Source organism: Hippoglossus hippoglossus, chromosome 1 (assembly GCF_009819705.1).
Source record: "Hippoglossus hippoglossus isolate fHipHip1 chromosome 1, fHipHip1.pri, whole genome shotgun sequence".
NCBI lineage: Eukaryota > Metazoa > Chordata > Actinopteri > Pleuronectiformes > Pleuronectidae > Hippoglossus > Hippoglossus hippoglossus.
Genome location: NC_047151.1, coordinates 3433497 through 3446274, shown reverse-complemented (window position 1 = coordinate 3446274; position 12778 = coordinate 3433497). Strand labels below are relative to the sequence as shown.

The 12778-nt window shown below is 41.4% G+C and overlaps 2 protein-coding genes across 2 annotated transcripts; one reads left to right on the top strand and one right to left on the bottom strand.

The window, feature by feature from the left end:
• Positions 1-1423: 1423 nt before the first annotated feature.
• Positions 1424-4526, bottom strand: LOC117761185 (group XIIB secretory phospholipase A2-like protein). The gene is made up of 4 exons (XM_034584871.1): positions 3996-4526; positions 3165-3253; positions 2512-2677; positions 1424-1950 (listed from the first exon to the last, which is right to left on the bottom strand). Exons 1-4 carry the CDS (start codon positions 4267-4269, stop codon positions 1832-1834), a joined length of 648 nt encoding a protein of 215 aa, XP_034440762.1. The 5' UTR covers positions 4270-4526; the 3' UTR covers positions 1424-1831.
• Positions 4527-5406: 880 nt separating this feature from the next.
• Positions 5407-12778, top strand: LOC117771424. Its single transcript, XM_034601737.1, has 11 exons — positions 5407-6136; positions 6220-6277; positions 7054-7380; positions 7896-8009; positions 8097-8211; positions 8745-8854; positions 8938-9074; positions 9208-10113; positions 10147-10925; positions 11450-11505; positions 12464-12778. Exons 1-11 carry the CDS (start codon positions 6081-6083, stop codon positions 12776-12778), a joined length of 2973 nt encoding a protein of 990 aa, XP_034457628.1. The 5' UTR covers positions 5407-6080.

The window sequence follows — 12778 nt, the reverse complement described above, 5'->3', positions numbered from 1 at the left end:
TCTGGCCCCAAAAGCTGTTGAATACACTCAGCCTGTGCGGAGATGTGTTTGTTCAGCCTGGCAGAAGAGGTCTGATACTGGGGTACGGATGGTGAAGAGGCTTTGGCTTCGGGGGCTGAGGCTGTTCACACAGTTTGAAAATGTTCACATGTATCATACAGAGCAACATTTGCTTTCTTTCAGAATTGTGTTTCTCAACACCTGGTAATTTTATGTCCAATATTGCCACTGTTTTAGCTCAGTGTTCTTTTTATCTATTCAGTGCTAATTTAGCATTGAGCTCAAATAGAGCTTTGGCAGACAGGACAGGTGATCCTGACAAAATAGAGCTCACTGGTGCTAGGTGAGCCATGTTTTACAATAAAACCGGAACATTTTGAATTGTTGTTGAATGGTCAGTGCACAGCATATAAATCACCATTAAAAAAAAAAAACGTTTTAATTTGAACACAAAAATCATTAATAAATAATTAAATCATATAAATGCTTCATAGTTCTAAATATTCAATTATATTTTGAGTCTCAGTCAAATTATGGATTTGAAATACAGTGTTACTGGGTTATTTTCTAACATGAAGGTCTAAATGCTGTTGCTGTTGTTTCCAGGTGTACGTGTTTCATCCTCAGTGGTAATTGTTATGGAAGTTTTCTGGCAGCTGGTGAAAGGAGAACTCAGGCAGCAGCTGATGTCTTAGGCAGAAGGTTTTAATGTAGACTTGATGCATCAAGGAGACCAGAAGGTGGAACAATATACAAACGCTAACAGAGTAACTTGAGCAATTGTCACCCCCCCCCCCCCCCCAAGTCTGAAGATGTCTCCCACTGCTTCCCAGTATATCTCCCTCTACTTGTGTCACCCATTCTAACAGCACATGTCACTCTATGTTACATGTAGGTGTTCACATCCTATTGGATAGTTAAGTCTTAAGTATGTATTCCTAAATCACGTTGTGTCCTTACATCTTGCCACTGGTGAAATATGTAAAAGAGTTAAAGTTGGGGCCTCTCTGTCTGGAGCATCTGAGTTAGATATGAAAGTCAGTGAGCGTAGACACAATGTACTGTTGGTTGGTCCTTTATCTATAACCTGACCTTGGGCACTGCTGAGAGAGAGAAGGGAGTATCTGTGGAACTAGACCGGCACTATTCTCCTGTACAGATATATAGTGTAATATACATTATATCCATAATATATAGTGGCATATACAGTAATGTGTGAGGATGGTTAAAAAATTCCTCAACAGTACTTATGTCCCCATCTAGTGGTGAACTATCTACAATATTGTTTAATACAATAAATGATCATAATAGTTTTCTAAACTGATAGGAGTACCTACTCACTAAGTACACTGGTTAATGCAGAATACTGATCTCAGAGCTGTTGAATGGTGTTGTCTATAATAAACCAGGAAATGAAAGGATGCATTCACAAATGTGTTAACATTTATTCATACAGTGGATTATCCTCAGTAGGACATGGGAACACTCGAAATGCTGCACAGTAGCTTAACGTTAAGTGAAGTTCACGCCTCAGGCCTTTTTCCTTTCAGTCCACGACCAGCTGTATAGGTGCTAATAGCAGTCTGCATACATGCAAAAACAAATACATCCAGATTTGGCTTACAACTTGTGCACATTTGAGTTTTTAAGCAATCAACAAACAAAACAACAGCCTAAAACAAAACCATAACCAAGACCTAATGAATAAATTACTCAAGTAGTCACACAGCAGTCTTTGCACAGCTATAACTCAGAGTACCATCATCAGACATCAAGTAGTTGCTGCTGTTTTTATATAAATAGGAGAGTGGGTTTGTTGTGTTAATCTCATTTAAAGTTCATCTTTCTCCTCTCCTTGACAGTAGCACGCTGCTCTCTGGCTGTTCATGTAGGATCTGCAGCCCAGAGTCCACACTGTGTTGAACAAGGAGTCTGCCACCGTCTCACATGCTGAGGACAAGAAGGGACAGAGAGACACAGACATGTATGTCAGTCAGCACATGGAGCAATATACTAATAATGAAGGTACAATGTTCATCAGTATCATATAATGTCAGATTTACTCTGCTTGCAGTTGAATTCGTACACCACTGGATTGAAGCACTTGAGTATATTTTTTTGTTTGAAATCAAAGGCCCAGTGTGAAGAAATTAGAAGAATACATAGAAAGAATAAAAGTATATTCTTTTTGTTAGTGTTCAATCACCTGAAAAAAATATTATTGGGTTTCAGTTATGAGCTGGTCCTCTTCCACGGAGTCTAAACTCTTACGTTTTTATTTTACCTGCTGTATTTTCTTTTACATGCTTGAAGGGGAAGATGAAGGGAGGGGTTTTCACCCTCAAAGCAATCTGCTACTTCACCACTAGATGGCACTAAATACTACACACTGAACCTTTGATTCCGCAAACACTTTTTAATTATAGTTTTAATTAAACTGGCGGTGCTGATGAACTGGAGAGGACTCTGTAAACTTGCATTCATAAATGAAAAGTTAGAAATGTTACCAACCTTCAACCTTTGAAACAAAGCCAAGGCTCTTCTTGAGGTCGGAGCAGATGCTGTGGAGGCACCAACGGAACTTGGAGTCACAGCGGTACTTGTTGGAGCCGCAGGTGTCGTAGCACATATCCAGTTGGTTGCAACACTTGGTCATGGCAGGGATCCCCATATCCATCTGGCACACAACAGAGGGGATTCAGTGTGTGAGTGAGTGTGTGGTTTTGAATATTTTGATACTGTAAACATTGATGTTACTAGTTAGTATGGAACATAATCTCTCTCAGGATCCATTATTTCACCAGCAAACAGTTGCCTCCACTGTACACTCATTCACAACAGACCTAGTTCTACATTTCCATAATTCTTCCTCAACTTTGTTAAAGATGCAGTTAGGCCGATAGAAAATATTGTTCCATATGTTAAGCTAAGAGATGTTACTAAGGAAGTTATTGTATTTCCTGAGGCTAGAGAGAGGGTCCAAATGAAATATAAAAGGAGCATCTTGCTTTTTAAAAAGTCAAAAATACATTTCAGCCACCTTCCCTTACCCACTCCAGTCATTTTTTCTCATGGCCCTTTGGAAGACAGATTCAGCTCTCCATATTTGTATTTATTAACAGTTTCCTATAAGAATTTCCCTGATGCAGTCAGAGGAAACATACCCCTTCTGGAACAGGAAGTCCAAAGAAGTAGGAGCTGCATCCATCAGGCTCTGGCATCTGGTATCCAGGACGAGGAATAGGAGGTTTACCTGAGAGCAGATAAGATGTAAGTCATGTTTCACAACACGCACAGTGCACATGTGCTGGATTCTGTTTGACAATCAAAGAAATATCTGACACATTCCACATGAAACCTCTCCTATCACGCTGGGGTCACAGTCCATTTCCAGGCCCACTCCCCGATGATAACAAAGATGATAAGTGGATGAATTTACAATATCAGCCTATAGTAAATCCTATTCATCTTTTAATGTTTGAGTTCCGTAAAATATGTTTAAATTATTACATTTATATCCAAAAGGTCAGTTTTCACCTAACTATCATTTCAGGCAACATCCATTTAGTCCTATATATTCTTATTTATCATATTAGATAATCCATGAAACAGCAAGAGAGATGCATTTACATTCTTTTAAGTTATTCATAATTTTTTCATTTTAATAATATAGCTAAAAGAAACCTTATATTCTGGTTTAAAATTTCTGGTTTAAAGTATCTTTAAAATTTAAAACCACTTAAAAAAAATGCTTTAATTTTACATTTGAATCCACTTACATTTTAAAACACATACGAGACAGATTAAGGTCTCTGGTCAAAATTGTGGTCAAATGAAGATCCATATAGTGACAGACACATCAGTTAAAAGGCTGAATATAGCAGATTTTCTTTTTTTGCCAATGTCAATCGAATCCAAAAAGAGAAAAACTTATTTTGTGTTGGGTTGGTGTTTCTCATTCTGCATCATGCCACTTATCTGTTGAACAGACTTACCATATCTACAGCCGTATTGGCACACTCCATCACGTCCGCCCATGAACTCCAGCATAGAGTCAAAGTATCCGCCGACGGCCTCAAAGCCTCCTCTGACCGAGTTCATTCCCCACTCATCGTACTCGTCCTCTGCCTGCGTGCCATCAGAGGCCTGGCCCGACGGTGGCGGTGGAGGTGGTGCTGCTGCAGAGTCGTCAGTCTCCTGACTGACAGCACTGTGGAGGAAGAGGCCCAACAGGAGCAGCAGGGGAGTGAGAAGGGCCCAGCGGGTCATCCTGATGCTCAGACAGCTCAGTGTGAACACAGTTAGACTTCAGAGACTGAGGGGGAAACACAAACACCCTCGCAGAGCCAACTCTGCAACTGTCTGTGTGACCTGAACTTTGAGCCAGATACAAGGATGGCCTCATATGTGGAGGAACAAAGTCCAGCTTCTATCATGTCTGAGCTTTTTATCGTTCTCGCTGATTGACAAAAAAGGCAGAGTGTGCTTACTCACCATTCAGCCAAATAGATTCAATTACACTTTAATCCCATTAATATTAGACTTAATCCCTCTTGACATAAGCATCAAGTGAAAATGTGAGAGCATCCGCCCTGTGGGCTGTTAAGCTGCTCAGCGAACCTCTCTATGTGGGATGAGAGATGTCATTTACTGCGTGGACAGGAAACTGGTTGCCATTTAAAGAAAACAGATTAAAGAATCAAGAACATCACACTTGAACTCTGTAAAACAGATTGTTGTAATGAAAATAATTACAAGTCGCATGTTAGAAATGCTTTCCTGTAAAAATACGTTTTGAGCAGTGATTTAAAGATCGGTGGTGAGTTGGCGAGCCTAATCTCATCAGGCAGGGAGTTCCAGAGCCTTGGGGCCCTGACAGAGAAAGCCCGGTCACCTTGAGTAGCAGGCCTTGACCTAGGGACAGCCAACAGGGACACGCTGGCCGATCTCAGGTTACGACCGGGATTATAGGGAGTCAAGAGCTGCGAAATGTATGTGGGGGCCAGCCCATGTTGAGCTTTAAAAGTTATTGAAAGTATCTTAAAATAAATCCTGAATTTAACTGGTAACCAGTGAAGGGACGCAAATAATTGGCGTGAGATGAGCCCTACGGTTTGTTTTTGTTAAAATAAGAGCAGCAGTGTTTTGAACGAGCTGCAAACGACTTAGTATGGTTTGGCTGAGGCATGTATACAGGGCGTTGCAATAATCCAGATTTGATCCTGAATACTTCAGCTTGTGTGTTTGTGTGTGTATCTAAGCATTAAAAACAATAAAGCAAACAAAGACATCTCAGAGACTATGTAGTGTGTACTGTGACTTTCCATTGATCCATTGATTGGAGTGAGTGTGTGTGTGTGTGTGTGAGTGTGTGTAGGGGGGGGTATTCAGGAACCAATTTACTCACAACTCAAATTTGTGCTCGGGGCAACACACTTGAAGATGAAGATAAACTTGAGGCTAAACTTGAGAAATAATTATAACCACACACAGGCAGGCACAACCAAGCAGACGGATTTCCTATTTAGAATTTTTTTCAGAATAAAACAATTTTCACAAAAATGATTTATTCAAGAACATGCAAGGTTGAAATTAGGGAATGAAAGACTAATACAAAGAAAATAACGACTTCACACAAAAGTGTTATTATATTGGACTAGTATATATATTTGGTTTAGTTCAGGGGGGAGACATTTGTCGACAAACAGAACAACTGGTCATTTTGTTCACTGAAGGAGACAGTGGAGCTGATACATGTGAAGAGGACGACACAGATTTACTCAACTGTAAGTGACAACTACAGCCACAATGAGGCAGTAGAGGCCAACTGCTGTAAAATCTCAAAAGAGAAGAAGAAGAAGAAGAAGAAGCAGAAGAAGACGAAGACGAAGAAGACGAAGAAGACAGAGCTGTAACGTCAGTCCAAAACACGGAAGAAGAGGGAGACCATGCAGTGACGTACGAAGGCATGTGAGAAACCACTGACTGCAGCTTTAGTCAAACTGTTGTAGCCAAGACAGAAAAACTGCAGGATTTTCCCAAACAAACCACAAATATCTGGCGAAGAAGAAAACAAAAACATGGCTTTCGCAAACCTGTTCACGGGATTATCTATGGACCAAGACGTCACACACAGGTACGTAGCCACACTTGAGTGTGTAGCTTTGTTGTGTTTGAAGAATCCCTCATGTTTGTCTACGTGCTTGTGTTGTTCCACAGTGGAGCTGGAGAAAGAAAGAGGAGAAGCCAGGCTGAGCTGAGAGGCCCTGACAACAAGGTGAGTTTAGCCTCATTCTCAAGTCTGGCTTGTATGGAAGAACCCATATGAATAACAATCATAAATTATATACAATCACAGAAGTCCATAATGTCGAAAATGAAGTACGAAGGATAGAAATAATAATAATTTATTAAGGAGAAAACTACACTATTTCACTTCATACAAGAAACACAACTAACACAAACTTATTTTCTGCTTCTGTCCAATTCCTGACGTTTCTTGCCTTCCTTGATGCAAAGTTATCAATTACACATCATATGAAATCTGCCCAGCAGTTGTATGGTCAAAGCTAATAATCACACTGACTGATTTTACTTATTGAATACGTAGGCTACTGTACAAACATAGATGCCCCAGATTCCCCTGCTCCCCCTTCTTCAGGCTCTCAGTGGAGAAACCTGAGGTCGACCTCCCCATCTGCCTCCTCTGTGCTTCTGACTCTCAGCACATGATGACTCGTGCTTTTCTTAAATTGGTCAAATAGTTCCTCTTAGCACAACTGCACAAGAATCAAGATCCTATCTAAATCTGCCACTGCTTAAACATCAAATTAGAATGGCAGAGCTCATACCTCCACCAAGGCCCGACAGTCCCCTTAAAGGGATAGTTCACCTCATTATCTACTCAGCACTATGCCGATGGAGGGGTGGGTAAAGTGTTTGTGAAGTAAATGTCCACTGATATCTTCCACAATATGAAATTTGTATTTATGGACTTGAAAACGTTATGATAAACTTTACAATGTGTAACCTCTATGATTTCCTTTTCCACAGAAACAAGGTTATGAAGCCCAGAGTAGCTGGACGTACAAACCCAAACCCTTTAAAGATGATGATTCCACTGAACATTCGAGGACTGGCTTCTCCAAAGACTTGATGCACAACCACAGTGATAATTCTGGCCACAATAACATGCATCACAAAGGTCAGAACGCTAAAAAGAACTACAAGCAACAGCAACAGAACAACCAGGGGGATGGCAGGAGAAACCAGCATCATCAGAAGGATAGAGGAGGATTTTCTAATGGAGGTGGCCACTATCAGACTAGATTTACTTCAAGAAAATTTGGAGGACAGGGTAAACGAAAATATGCCAATCAGGTAAGCAAGACTCTTGACCATACTGTCAGGAGAGATATTAATTATTAGCAGCCTGTTGTCTGCTGCATTTCAGCTGTATACTGACAATTAACTAGGCCTTATAATAAACAGCCATGGGTCTAAAAAAGTTTTGACAATCAAGGGAAACAATTATGTTAAACAGATTATAAATAAATCAGTAACAATCAAAATGTATTGTTGTGTGGTGAAAGCTATGGACATGTCTGAATGTAGATTTTTATTTCCTGAACTATTCACTCATATAGTCCAGCTGGGTCCCTGGAAGTATTTTCCTACAGACGTGGACAGTCTTTATAGCAACATCAGATAAGGGAAACTCCTAATTGAAGCATTTAAACAAGTGCTCTTACAAAAAAAAACAATTGCCCCAAAAGAGTTAGGGGTACACAAATGTGAGAGGATATGAAAATGTATTTAAAGAAATATTTTATATTTTATATATATATATAGGTTTAATGTGTTAATCTAATTGTCATGCTCATCTTTCCTCCTAGGATTTTAAAGTGCCACCCACAAGACTTATGACACAAGAGTTCAGAGAGCAGAATGCTTTGCTGGTGGATGGACAGTTACTTTGTCGACATTTCATTTGGGGACGGTGCATCAAGGCAGGTTATGACAAACGTTGACAAGTTTCAGTGACTAAAAATGTCTCATTGTACTGACATTACTTTTTTCTTCTTTCCTGTTTGCAGGGTGACGAGTGCCAACTGAAGCACATTCAGGGTTCGAACGATATCATCAAAGAAGTTTGCAAGTATTACGTCCAAGGATTCTGCACAAAAGGGGAGAGCTGCCCCTACATGCACAATATCCTTTGGTTTAACTGCAATAATTGGTATAACTTGTGTAGTGTCCACTGTAAACCTGTCTGTTTGGATTAGGCTGTTTGTTTGGCCTGTGGTGATGCTGGTTGCAGCTTTCTTTCTAAAACTGTAAGTGACTGCAGTATTTGACACCTGCTGCAGGACTCCTGTTTATTCAAAGGTTTCGACTCAGTATGTGGACCCCGAACTGGAGAATGTGTCATCTCTGCTGTTGTCCTGATCGACAACATCCCTTAAACTGGTGCCACTGCTGCAGAGCACTGGTTGCTCTTTATTCAAAGCTAGTTCATTTAGAAAATGTTGAGATTTCAAATGGCAGCAAATTTGACACAGCACTTCCTTGGGCCTTTAACAATGCACATGGCAAGCGTGAAGCTGATCAGATGAATGGTTCTTGAGACACAGAGATTTCTGGAATTGGTGGATATACTGTATCATTCTGTCCTTAATCCTTGCTGGTAATTATTAGAAACTGGAGGCTGTTGAACATGTGATATTTCCTTTACTAAACAGAACAGTCCTTTCCCTGCAAGTTCTTCCATAGAAAAGGAAAGTGTTCTCACGGGGTAGATTGCAATTTCTCCCATGATCCACTTAATGAGACCACTAGCCGACTGTTCGAGGAGGTGTGTATGTAAATATTTCTGAGTATTTTATATGCTGTACATGTACAGCGTGTGTAAATGTTTGCATTTACTTCTCACTGCAGGTATTAAAACGGGACAAGGACCTCTATGAACTTTCAAAAATAGACGAGCAGAAGTCTTCAGGACAACCAGCAAACACAGACGAGACTGAAATTACAGAGTCAAAGAAAACCCCTGATGTACTAACACAACCACTCAGGTATGCAGATTCAAACTCACACCTGTCATGGAAACATTAAAGTCATTCTTGTATCGTATTTCATCGAATAATTAATCATCCATACAAGTTGTGACATTTGGGTTTAACTGTCACCTGATGCTTTTAATTTTAGGCCGATATTTTACAACAGTGAAGAACCAAAGACCGAGCAGGAAGTGTTGTTATGTAAGACTGAAGAACAGCGTGAAATCCCAGAGACAGCTGTCCCACCAGAAGCATCAGATAGTGGCCGTCCTCACAGCCCCCTGTCAACTCAGCTTAATCACCAGGAGCCAGTTTGTTATTCAGTCGAAGCAGTGCTCAGACCTCAGCTATTCAAACCATTCCCTAGTTTCTTTACAACTCCTGGAAGTCAAGACTATGCATCTCTCTCTGGTCCACAGAATTCCTCTGATTGCACTTCAGGCTCTGCAGACCAAAGCAAAGCTCCCTACTCTGTTGATGTTGTCAGGTCTTGTAAATCAGAAGTAAGTTTTATCGTTGGCCACACATCTTCCCCTCCTACTGCACAGTATGTATCATATACTCCAAAAACTGACCGTGAACAGCGCACTGATCCTCTGCTGAGCTCAAACACTGACAAGGTCTCGTATTCTACGAATACCAGAAATGAAGCAAATATATCCCAGGAGAAAAAGTTCAAGTGCCTGCCATCCTTCCACACGTACTCTGACCTTATATCAAAGACATGTCCTGATCTTACTGTGGCCAGTGGGGATGACAAGAAACACGTTGGGGAAGTAGCTGCATCCTTGAAACCTGCTCAAAGAGCTTCCCGTGAAGTTAAGTCGGAGTTGTTCTACTCTCCTGCCACAGTGACAGAGAAGTCCGCGTTGTCGCGTAGAAAATTAGATATTCAAAGAAGCCCCCACCTGCTTGTGGATACTTTACACTCTGTGAACTGTAAAAGTGAAGGTGTTTTTCCTTTTGCAACCACTAAGCTCAAAAGCCAGACATTTAATCCTCCACAGATGCGGCCATATCTCTCTGGTCTGACGTCTAAATCACAAGCCTTAGCAAAGCCTCTTCGTCCTTCTTCAGGTTTCTCAGTGTTTAAAGGTGGAGCTGCTGTTCCCGCTGAACCTGTCACCAGCTCCGCCGAGACAAATAATGCTGGAAACTCTGACGTTCATCATCTTCGAGCAAAACAACCCAGTGAGACCCATGAGCCCTCCAAACAACTCCAACTCATCCTGGAACCTGGCACACAACAACCTAATTCCTCTGAAGCCACAGCAGAGTGCAGCAGCAACATGGAACATTGTGGCGATTCTTCATTTGGACGTAATAAGACATTCTGTAGCCTGTTCGCAAGCCCCATCACTGACAGCCAGAAGCTCACTCCAGATTTTGTGACAACCTCCACTTCTCGTCAATCTTCCTGCTCTACTCCGCTGTCCGCACATTCCAAGAGTGAAGATGATCACGTTAAAACTGTGGCTGAACCTGACAAGGCCTCTGCCAGGTCCTTCCTCGGCCTCTTTTCTGCCCCTCTCAGTGCTGCTCCTCTGCCATGCAAGGAGACTCAGCCAGATTATTCAAGGACTGCCTCCTGTATTCAAGAGTCAAACCAGTTGTCTGATAACGTGACTCATTCATCAGACTCTAATCAAAGAGCTTCCAATGCAGAGACGCCTCTTCCACGTCTGGTCAAAACTTCTCACAGACCAACATCTCCTAAATTCTCCTATCGTTTGAAAAATGAAAATGAAGATGATTTGTCTGAGGCTGTGAGTCAAGCTACAAAGCAGCAGGTGAATCCTGCCTGTCGCGAGATCTCTTCCAGTCGGACTCCTTGTGGCGACAGAGCAGGATCATCCACAACCAAAGGTAAAGCCATGTCACATGTCTTATGAATAGCAGCATGCAGAGACAGGACTTAATGTATAAATTCCATTGCGGAGATCATGTGATTTTGTTAACAGCCCATCAACATCGTCATTTGCCTTTTATCACCAAAATCTCTGACATCTTCGATGGCTTTTTCAACTTGACATTTGTAGTCTTTTTTTTGTTTTTTTTATTTTGCGTTTGTGGCGTGTTAGAAACGTCATCAACACACCCACTCGCTCGCAGTTAATCCTGCATAGGATCTCCTGATTGATCTCCTCCTAAGATGCTGGCAGGAGAAACTCTGCAGGAGCCTCTCACTCGGACATTTGCGTTCACACATACACCCTCTCCGGAACATGTCAGGAGATTATCCACAGTTCAGCGCATGTCTGAGAGCAGCTTTTGTGTTGAGCTGAGAACTAGATGTGTGCTGCTGAAGTGTGTTGTTAACTCTCTGTTCATGGATCTGCAGTTGGAGCCACTTCTAATTCAGTTCTGAAGACTCTCTTTCTGTGTCTGAGTCCATTTGAAGAGGGTGGAGAGCAACGGCACAGTGCTCACATCAGTCTACCTTCAGGTGCGTGCTGTATATGCATCCAGTGAAAGTAATTTATATTTATATCCATGTACAACATGGTATCATCCTGGTAGAACTGAACAGAAGTCTTGTTTTTATTGCTTTTTCAGAAAGTGTAAAGAAGGAGCAGAGCAGCACGGGGGATGTCTTTGTTGAGCCACAACGGAAGAGGAAAAAAAAGAGACGAAAGAAAAAGGTATCAGACATTTTACTGTGAGAAGCACAAGGCAGCTTCTATCCCCCGTCAGTGGTACAGAGATGTGCCTCATCAACGATCAGACAGTAAATGATGCTTGAACATTTTTAGTTCTTTATTAGTTTCACTATTTTTTACCTTTATTACTCAATGCGATCATCTGACAAGTCTTGATCTCCATTGTAAGTGCAAACAGATCATTTAATGTGGTACACTGTAGTTTTTTAATCAAACTGTGGTGTGAGTTGGACTCATTAATGTCTTGTAGGGGCTTTATGGTACAAAGTTAGAAGATGTATCAGGCTTATACCTTAACAACTTGTTGATATTAAGTTTCATTTGTTGATTTGGGGTTTTTCATGGAATTTGTTGAAAGTAGAAATATACACAATCTTGCTGCTTTTGTCAAGTGCACTCACAGTTTAGATGCTATTGGGGCAGATTATTTTTTTTATGTGTCTGTGCCATTATTATGTCGGCATTATTTTTGGGGGTTTTCCGTCTGTCAGTCCCATTCTTGTGAACACTATCTCAAGAGAGAATATTGAGGGAATATATTCATATCTGGAACAAATGTTCTCAGGGATTCACAGAGGAACTCATTTTCTTTTGCCATGTGAACGTGATACCTCAGGAACATCTCCAGGTCATTAGAGTTGGGGGATATGCTAAAATCTTCTAATCAGCCACTGTCTGCCCAAAAATGTATGTTGTGTGTGGCAGCTGATGACTTTGTGCCTCTGTGTGTAATGTGCTCCTCAGACTCCGTATTCCCAGCAACAGTCCACTGAGAAGAGTGTTGCCCACTCCACAGAGCATCAGACCTCTCTCATCTCTGCGGAGGCAACAGTCGGGTCGACCTTCAGCGCTCCAGCTAGGACTGAGCCTCAGGTCAGAAACTCTGGCACACACAACTTGCCATTCAGACCTGTGACGCAACTGACGCAGCATCACGTCCGACCGAGACTGAACAACAGCTCAGAGGAAGGAAAGTGGGGAAATGGGAATGTGTCGGTCACACCCCTCAAAGACCTTTTTAAGACTTTAGACACCACTGTTTTCAACGTTGGGCATTAA

What these genes read in the sequence shown, in the direction of transcription:
- LOC117761185 (XM_034584871.1), bottom strand. Translation starts at nt 4,269, where the DNA reads ATGACCCGCTGGGCCCTTCTCACTCCCCTGCTGCTCCTGTTGGGCCTC. An exon ending in CCAATACGGCTGTAGATATG is followed by an intron (nt 3,254 to 3,995) that starts GTAAGTCTGTTC and finishes ATCTGCTCTCAG; the next exon opens with GTAAACCTCCTATTCCTCGT. An exon ending in GACTTCCTGTTCCAGAAGGG is followed by an intron (nt 2,678 to 3,164) that starts GTATGTTTCCTC and finishes GTTGTGTGCCAG; the next exon opens with ATGGATATGGGGATCCCTGC.
- LOC117771424 (XM_034601737.1), top strand. Translation starts at nt 6,081, where the DNA reads ATGGCTTTCGCAAACCTGTTCACGGGATTATCTATGGACCAAGACGTC. An exon ending in TGAGAGGCCCTGACAACAAG is followed by an intron (nt 6,278 to 7,053) that starts GTGAGTTTAGCC and finishes CCTTTTCCACAG; the next exon opens with AAACAAGGTTATGAAGCCCA. An exon ending in GTACTAACACAACCACTCAG is followed by an intron (nt 9,075 to 9,207) that starts GTATGCAGATTC and finishes TTTTAATTTTAG; the next exon opens with GCCGATATTTTACAACAGTG.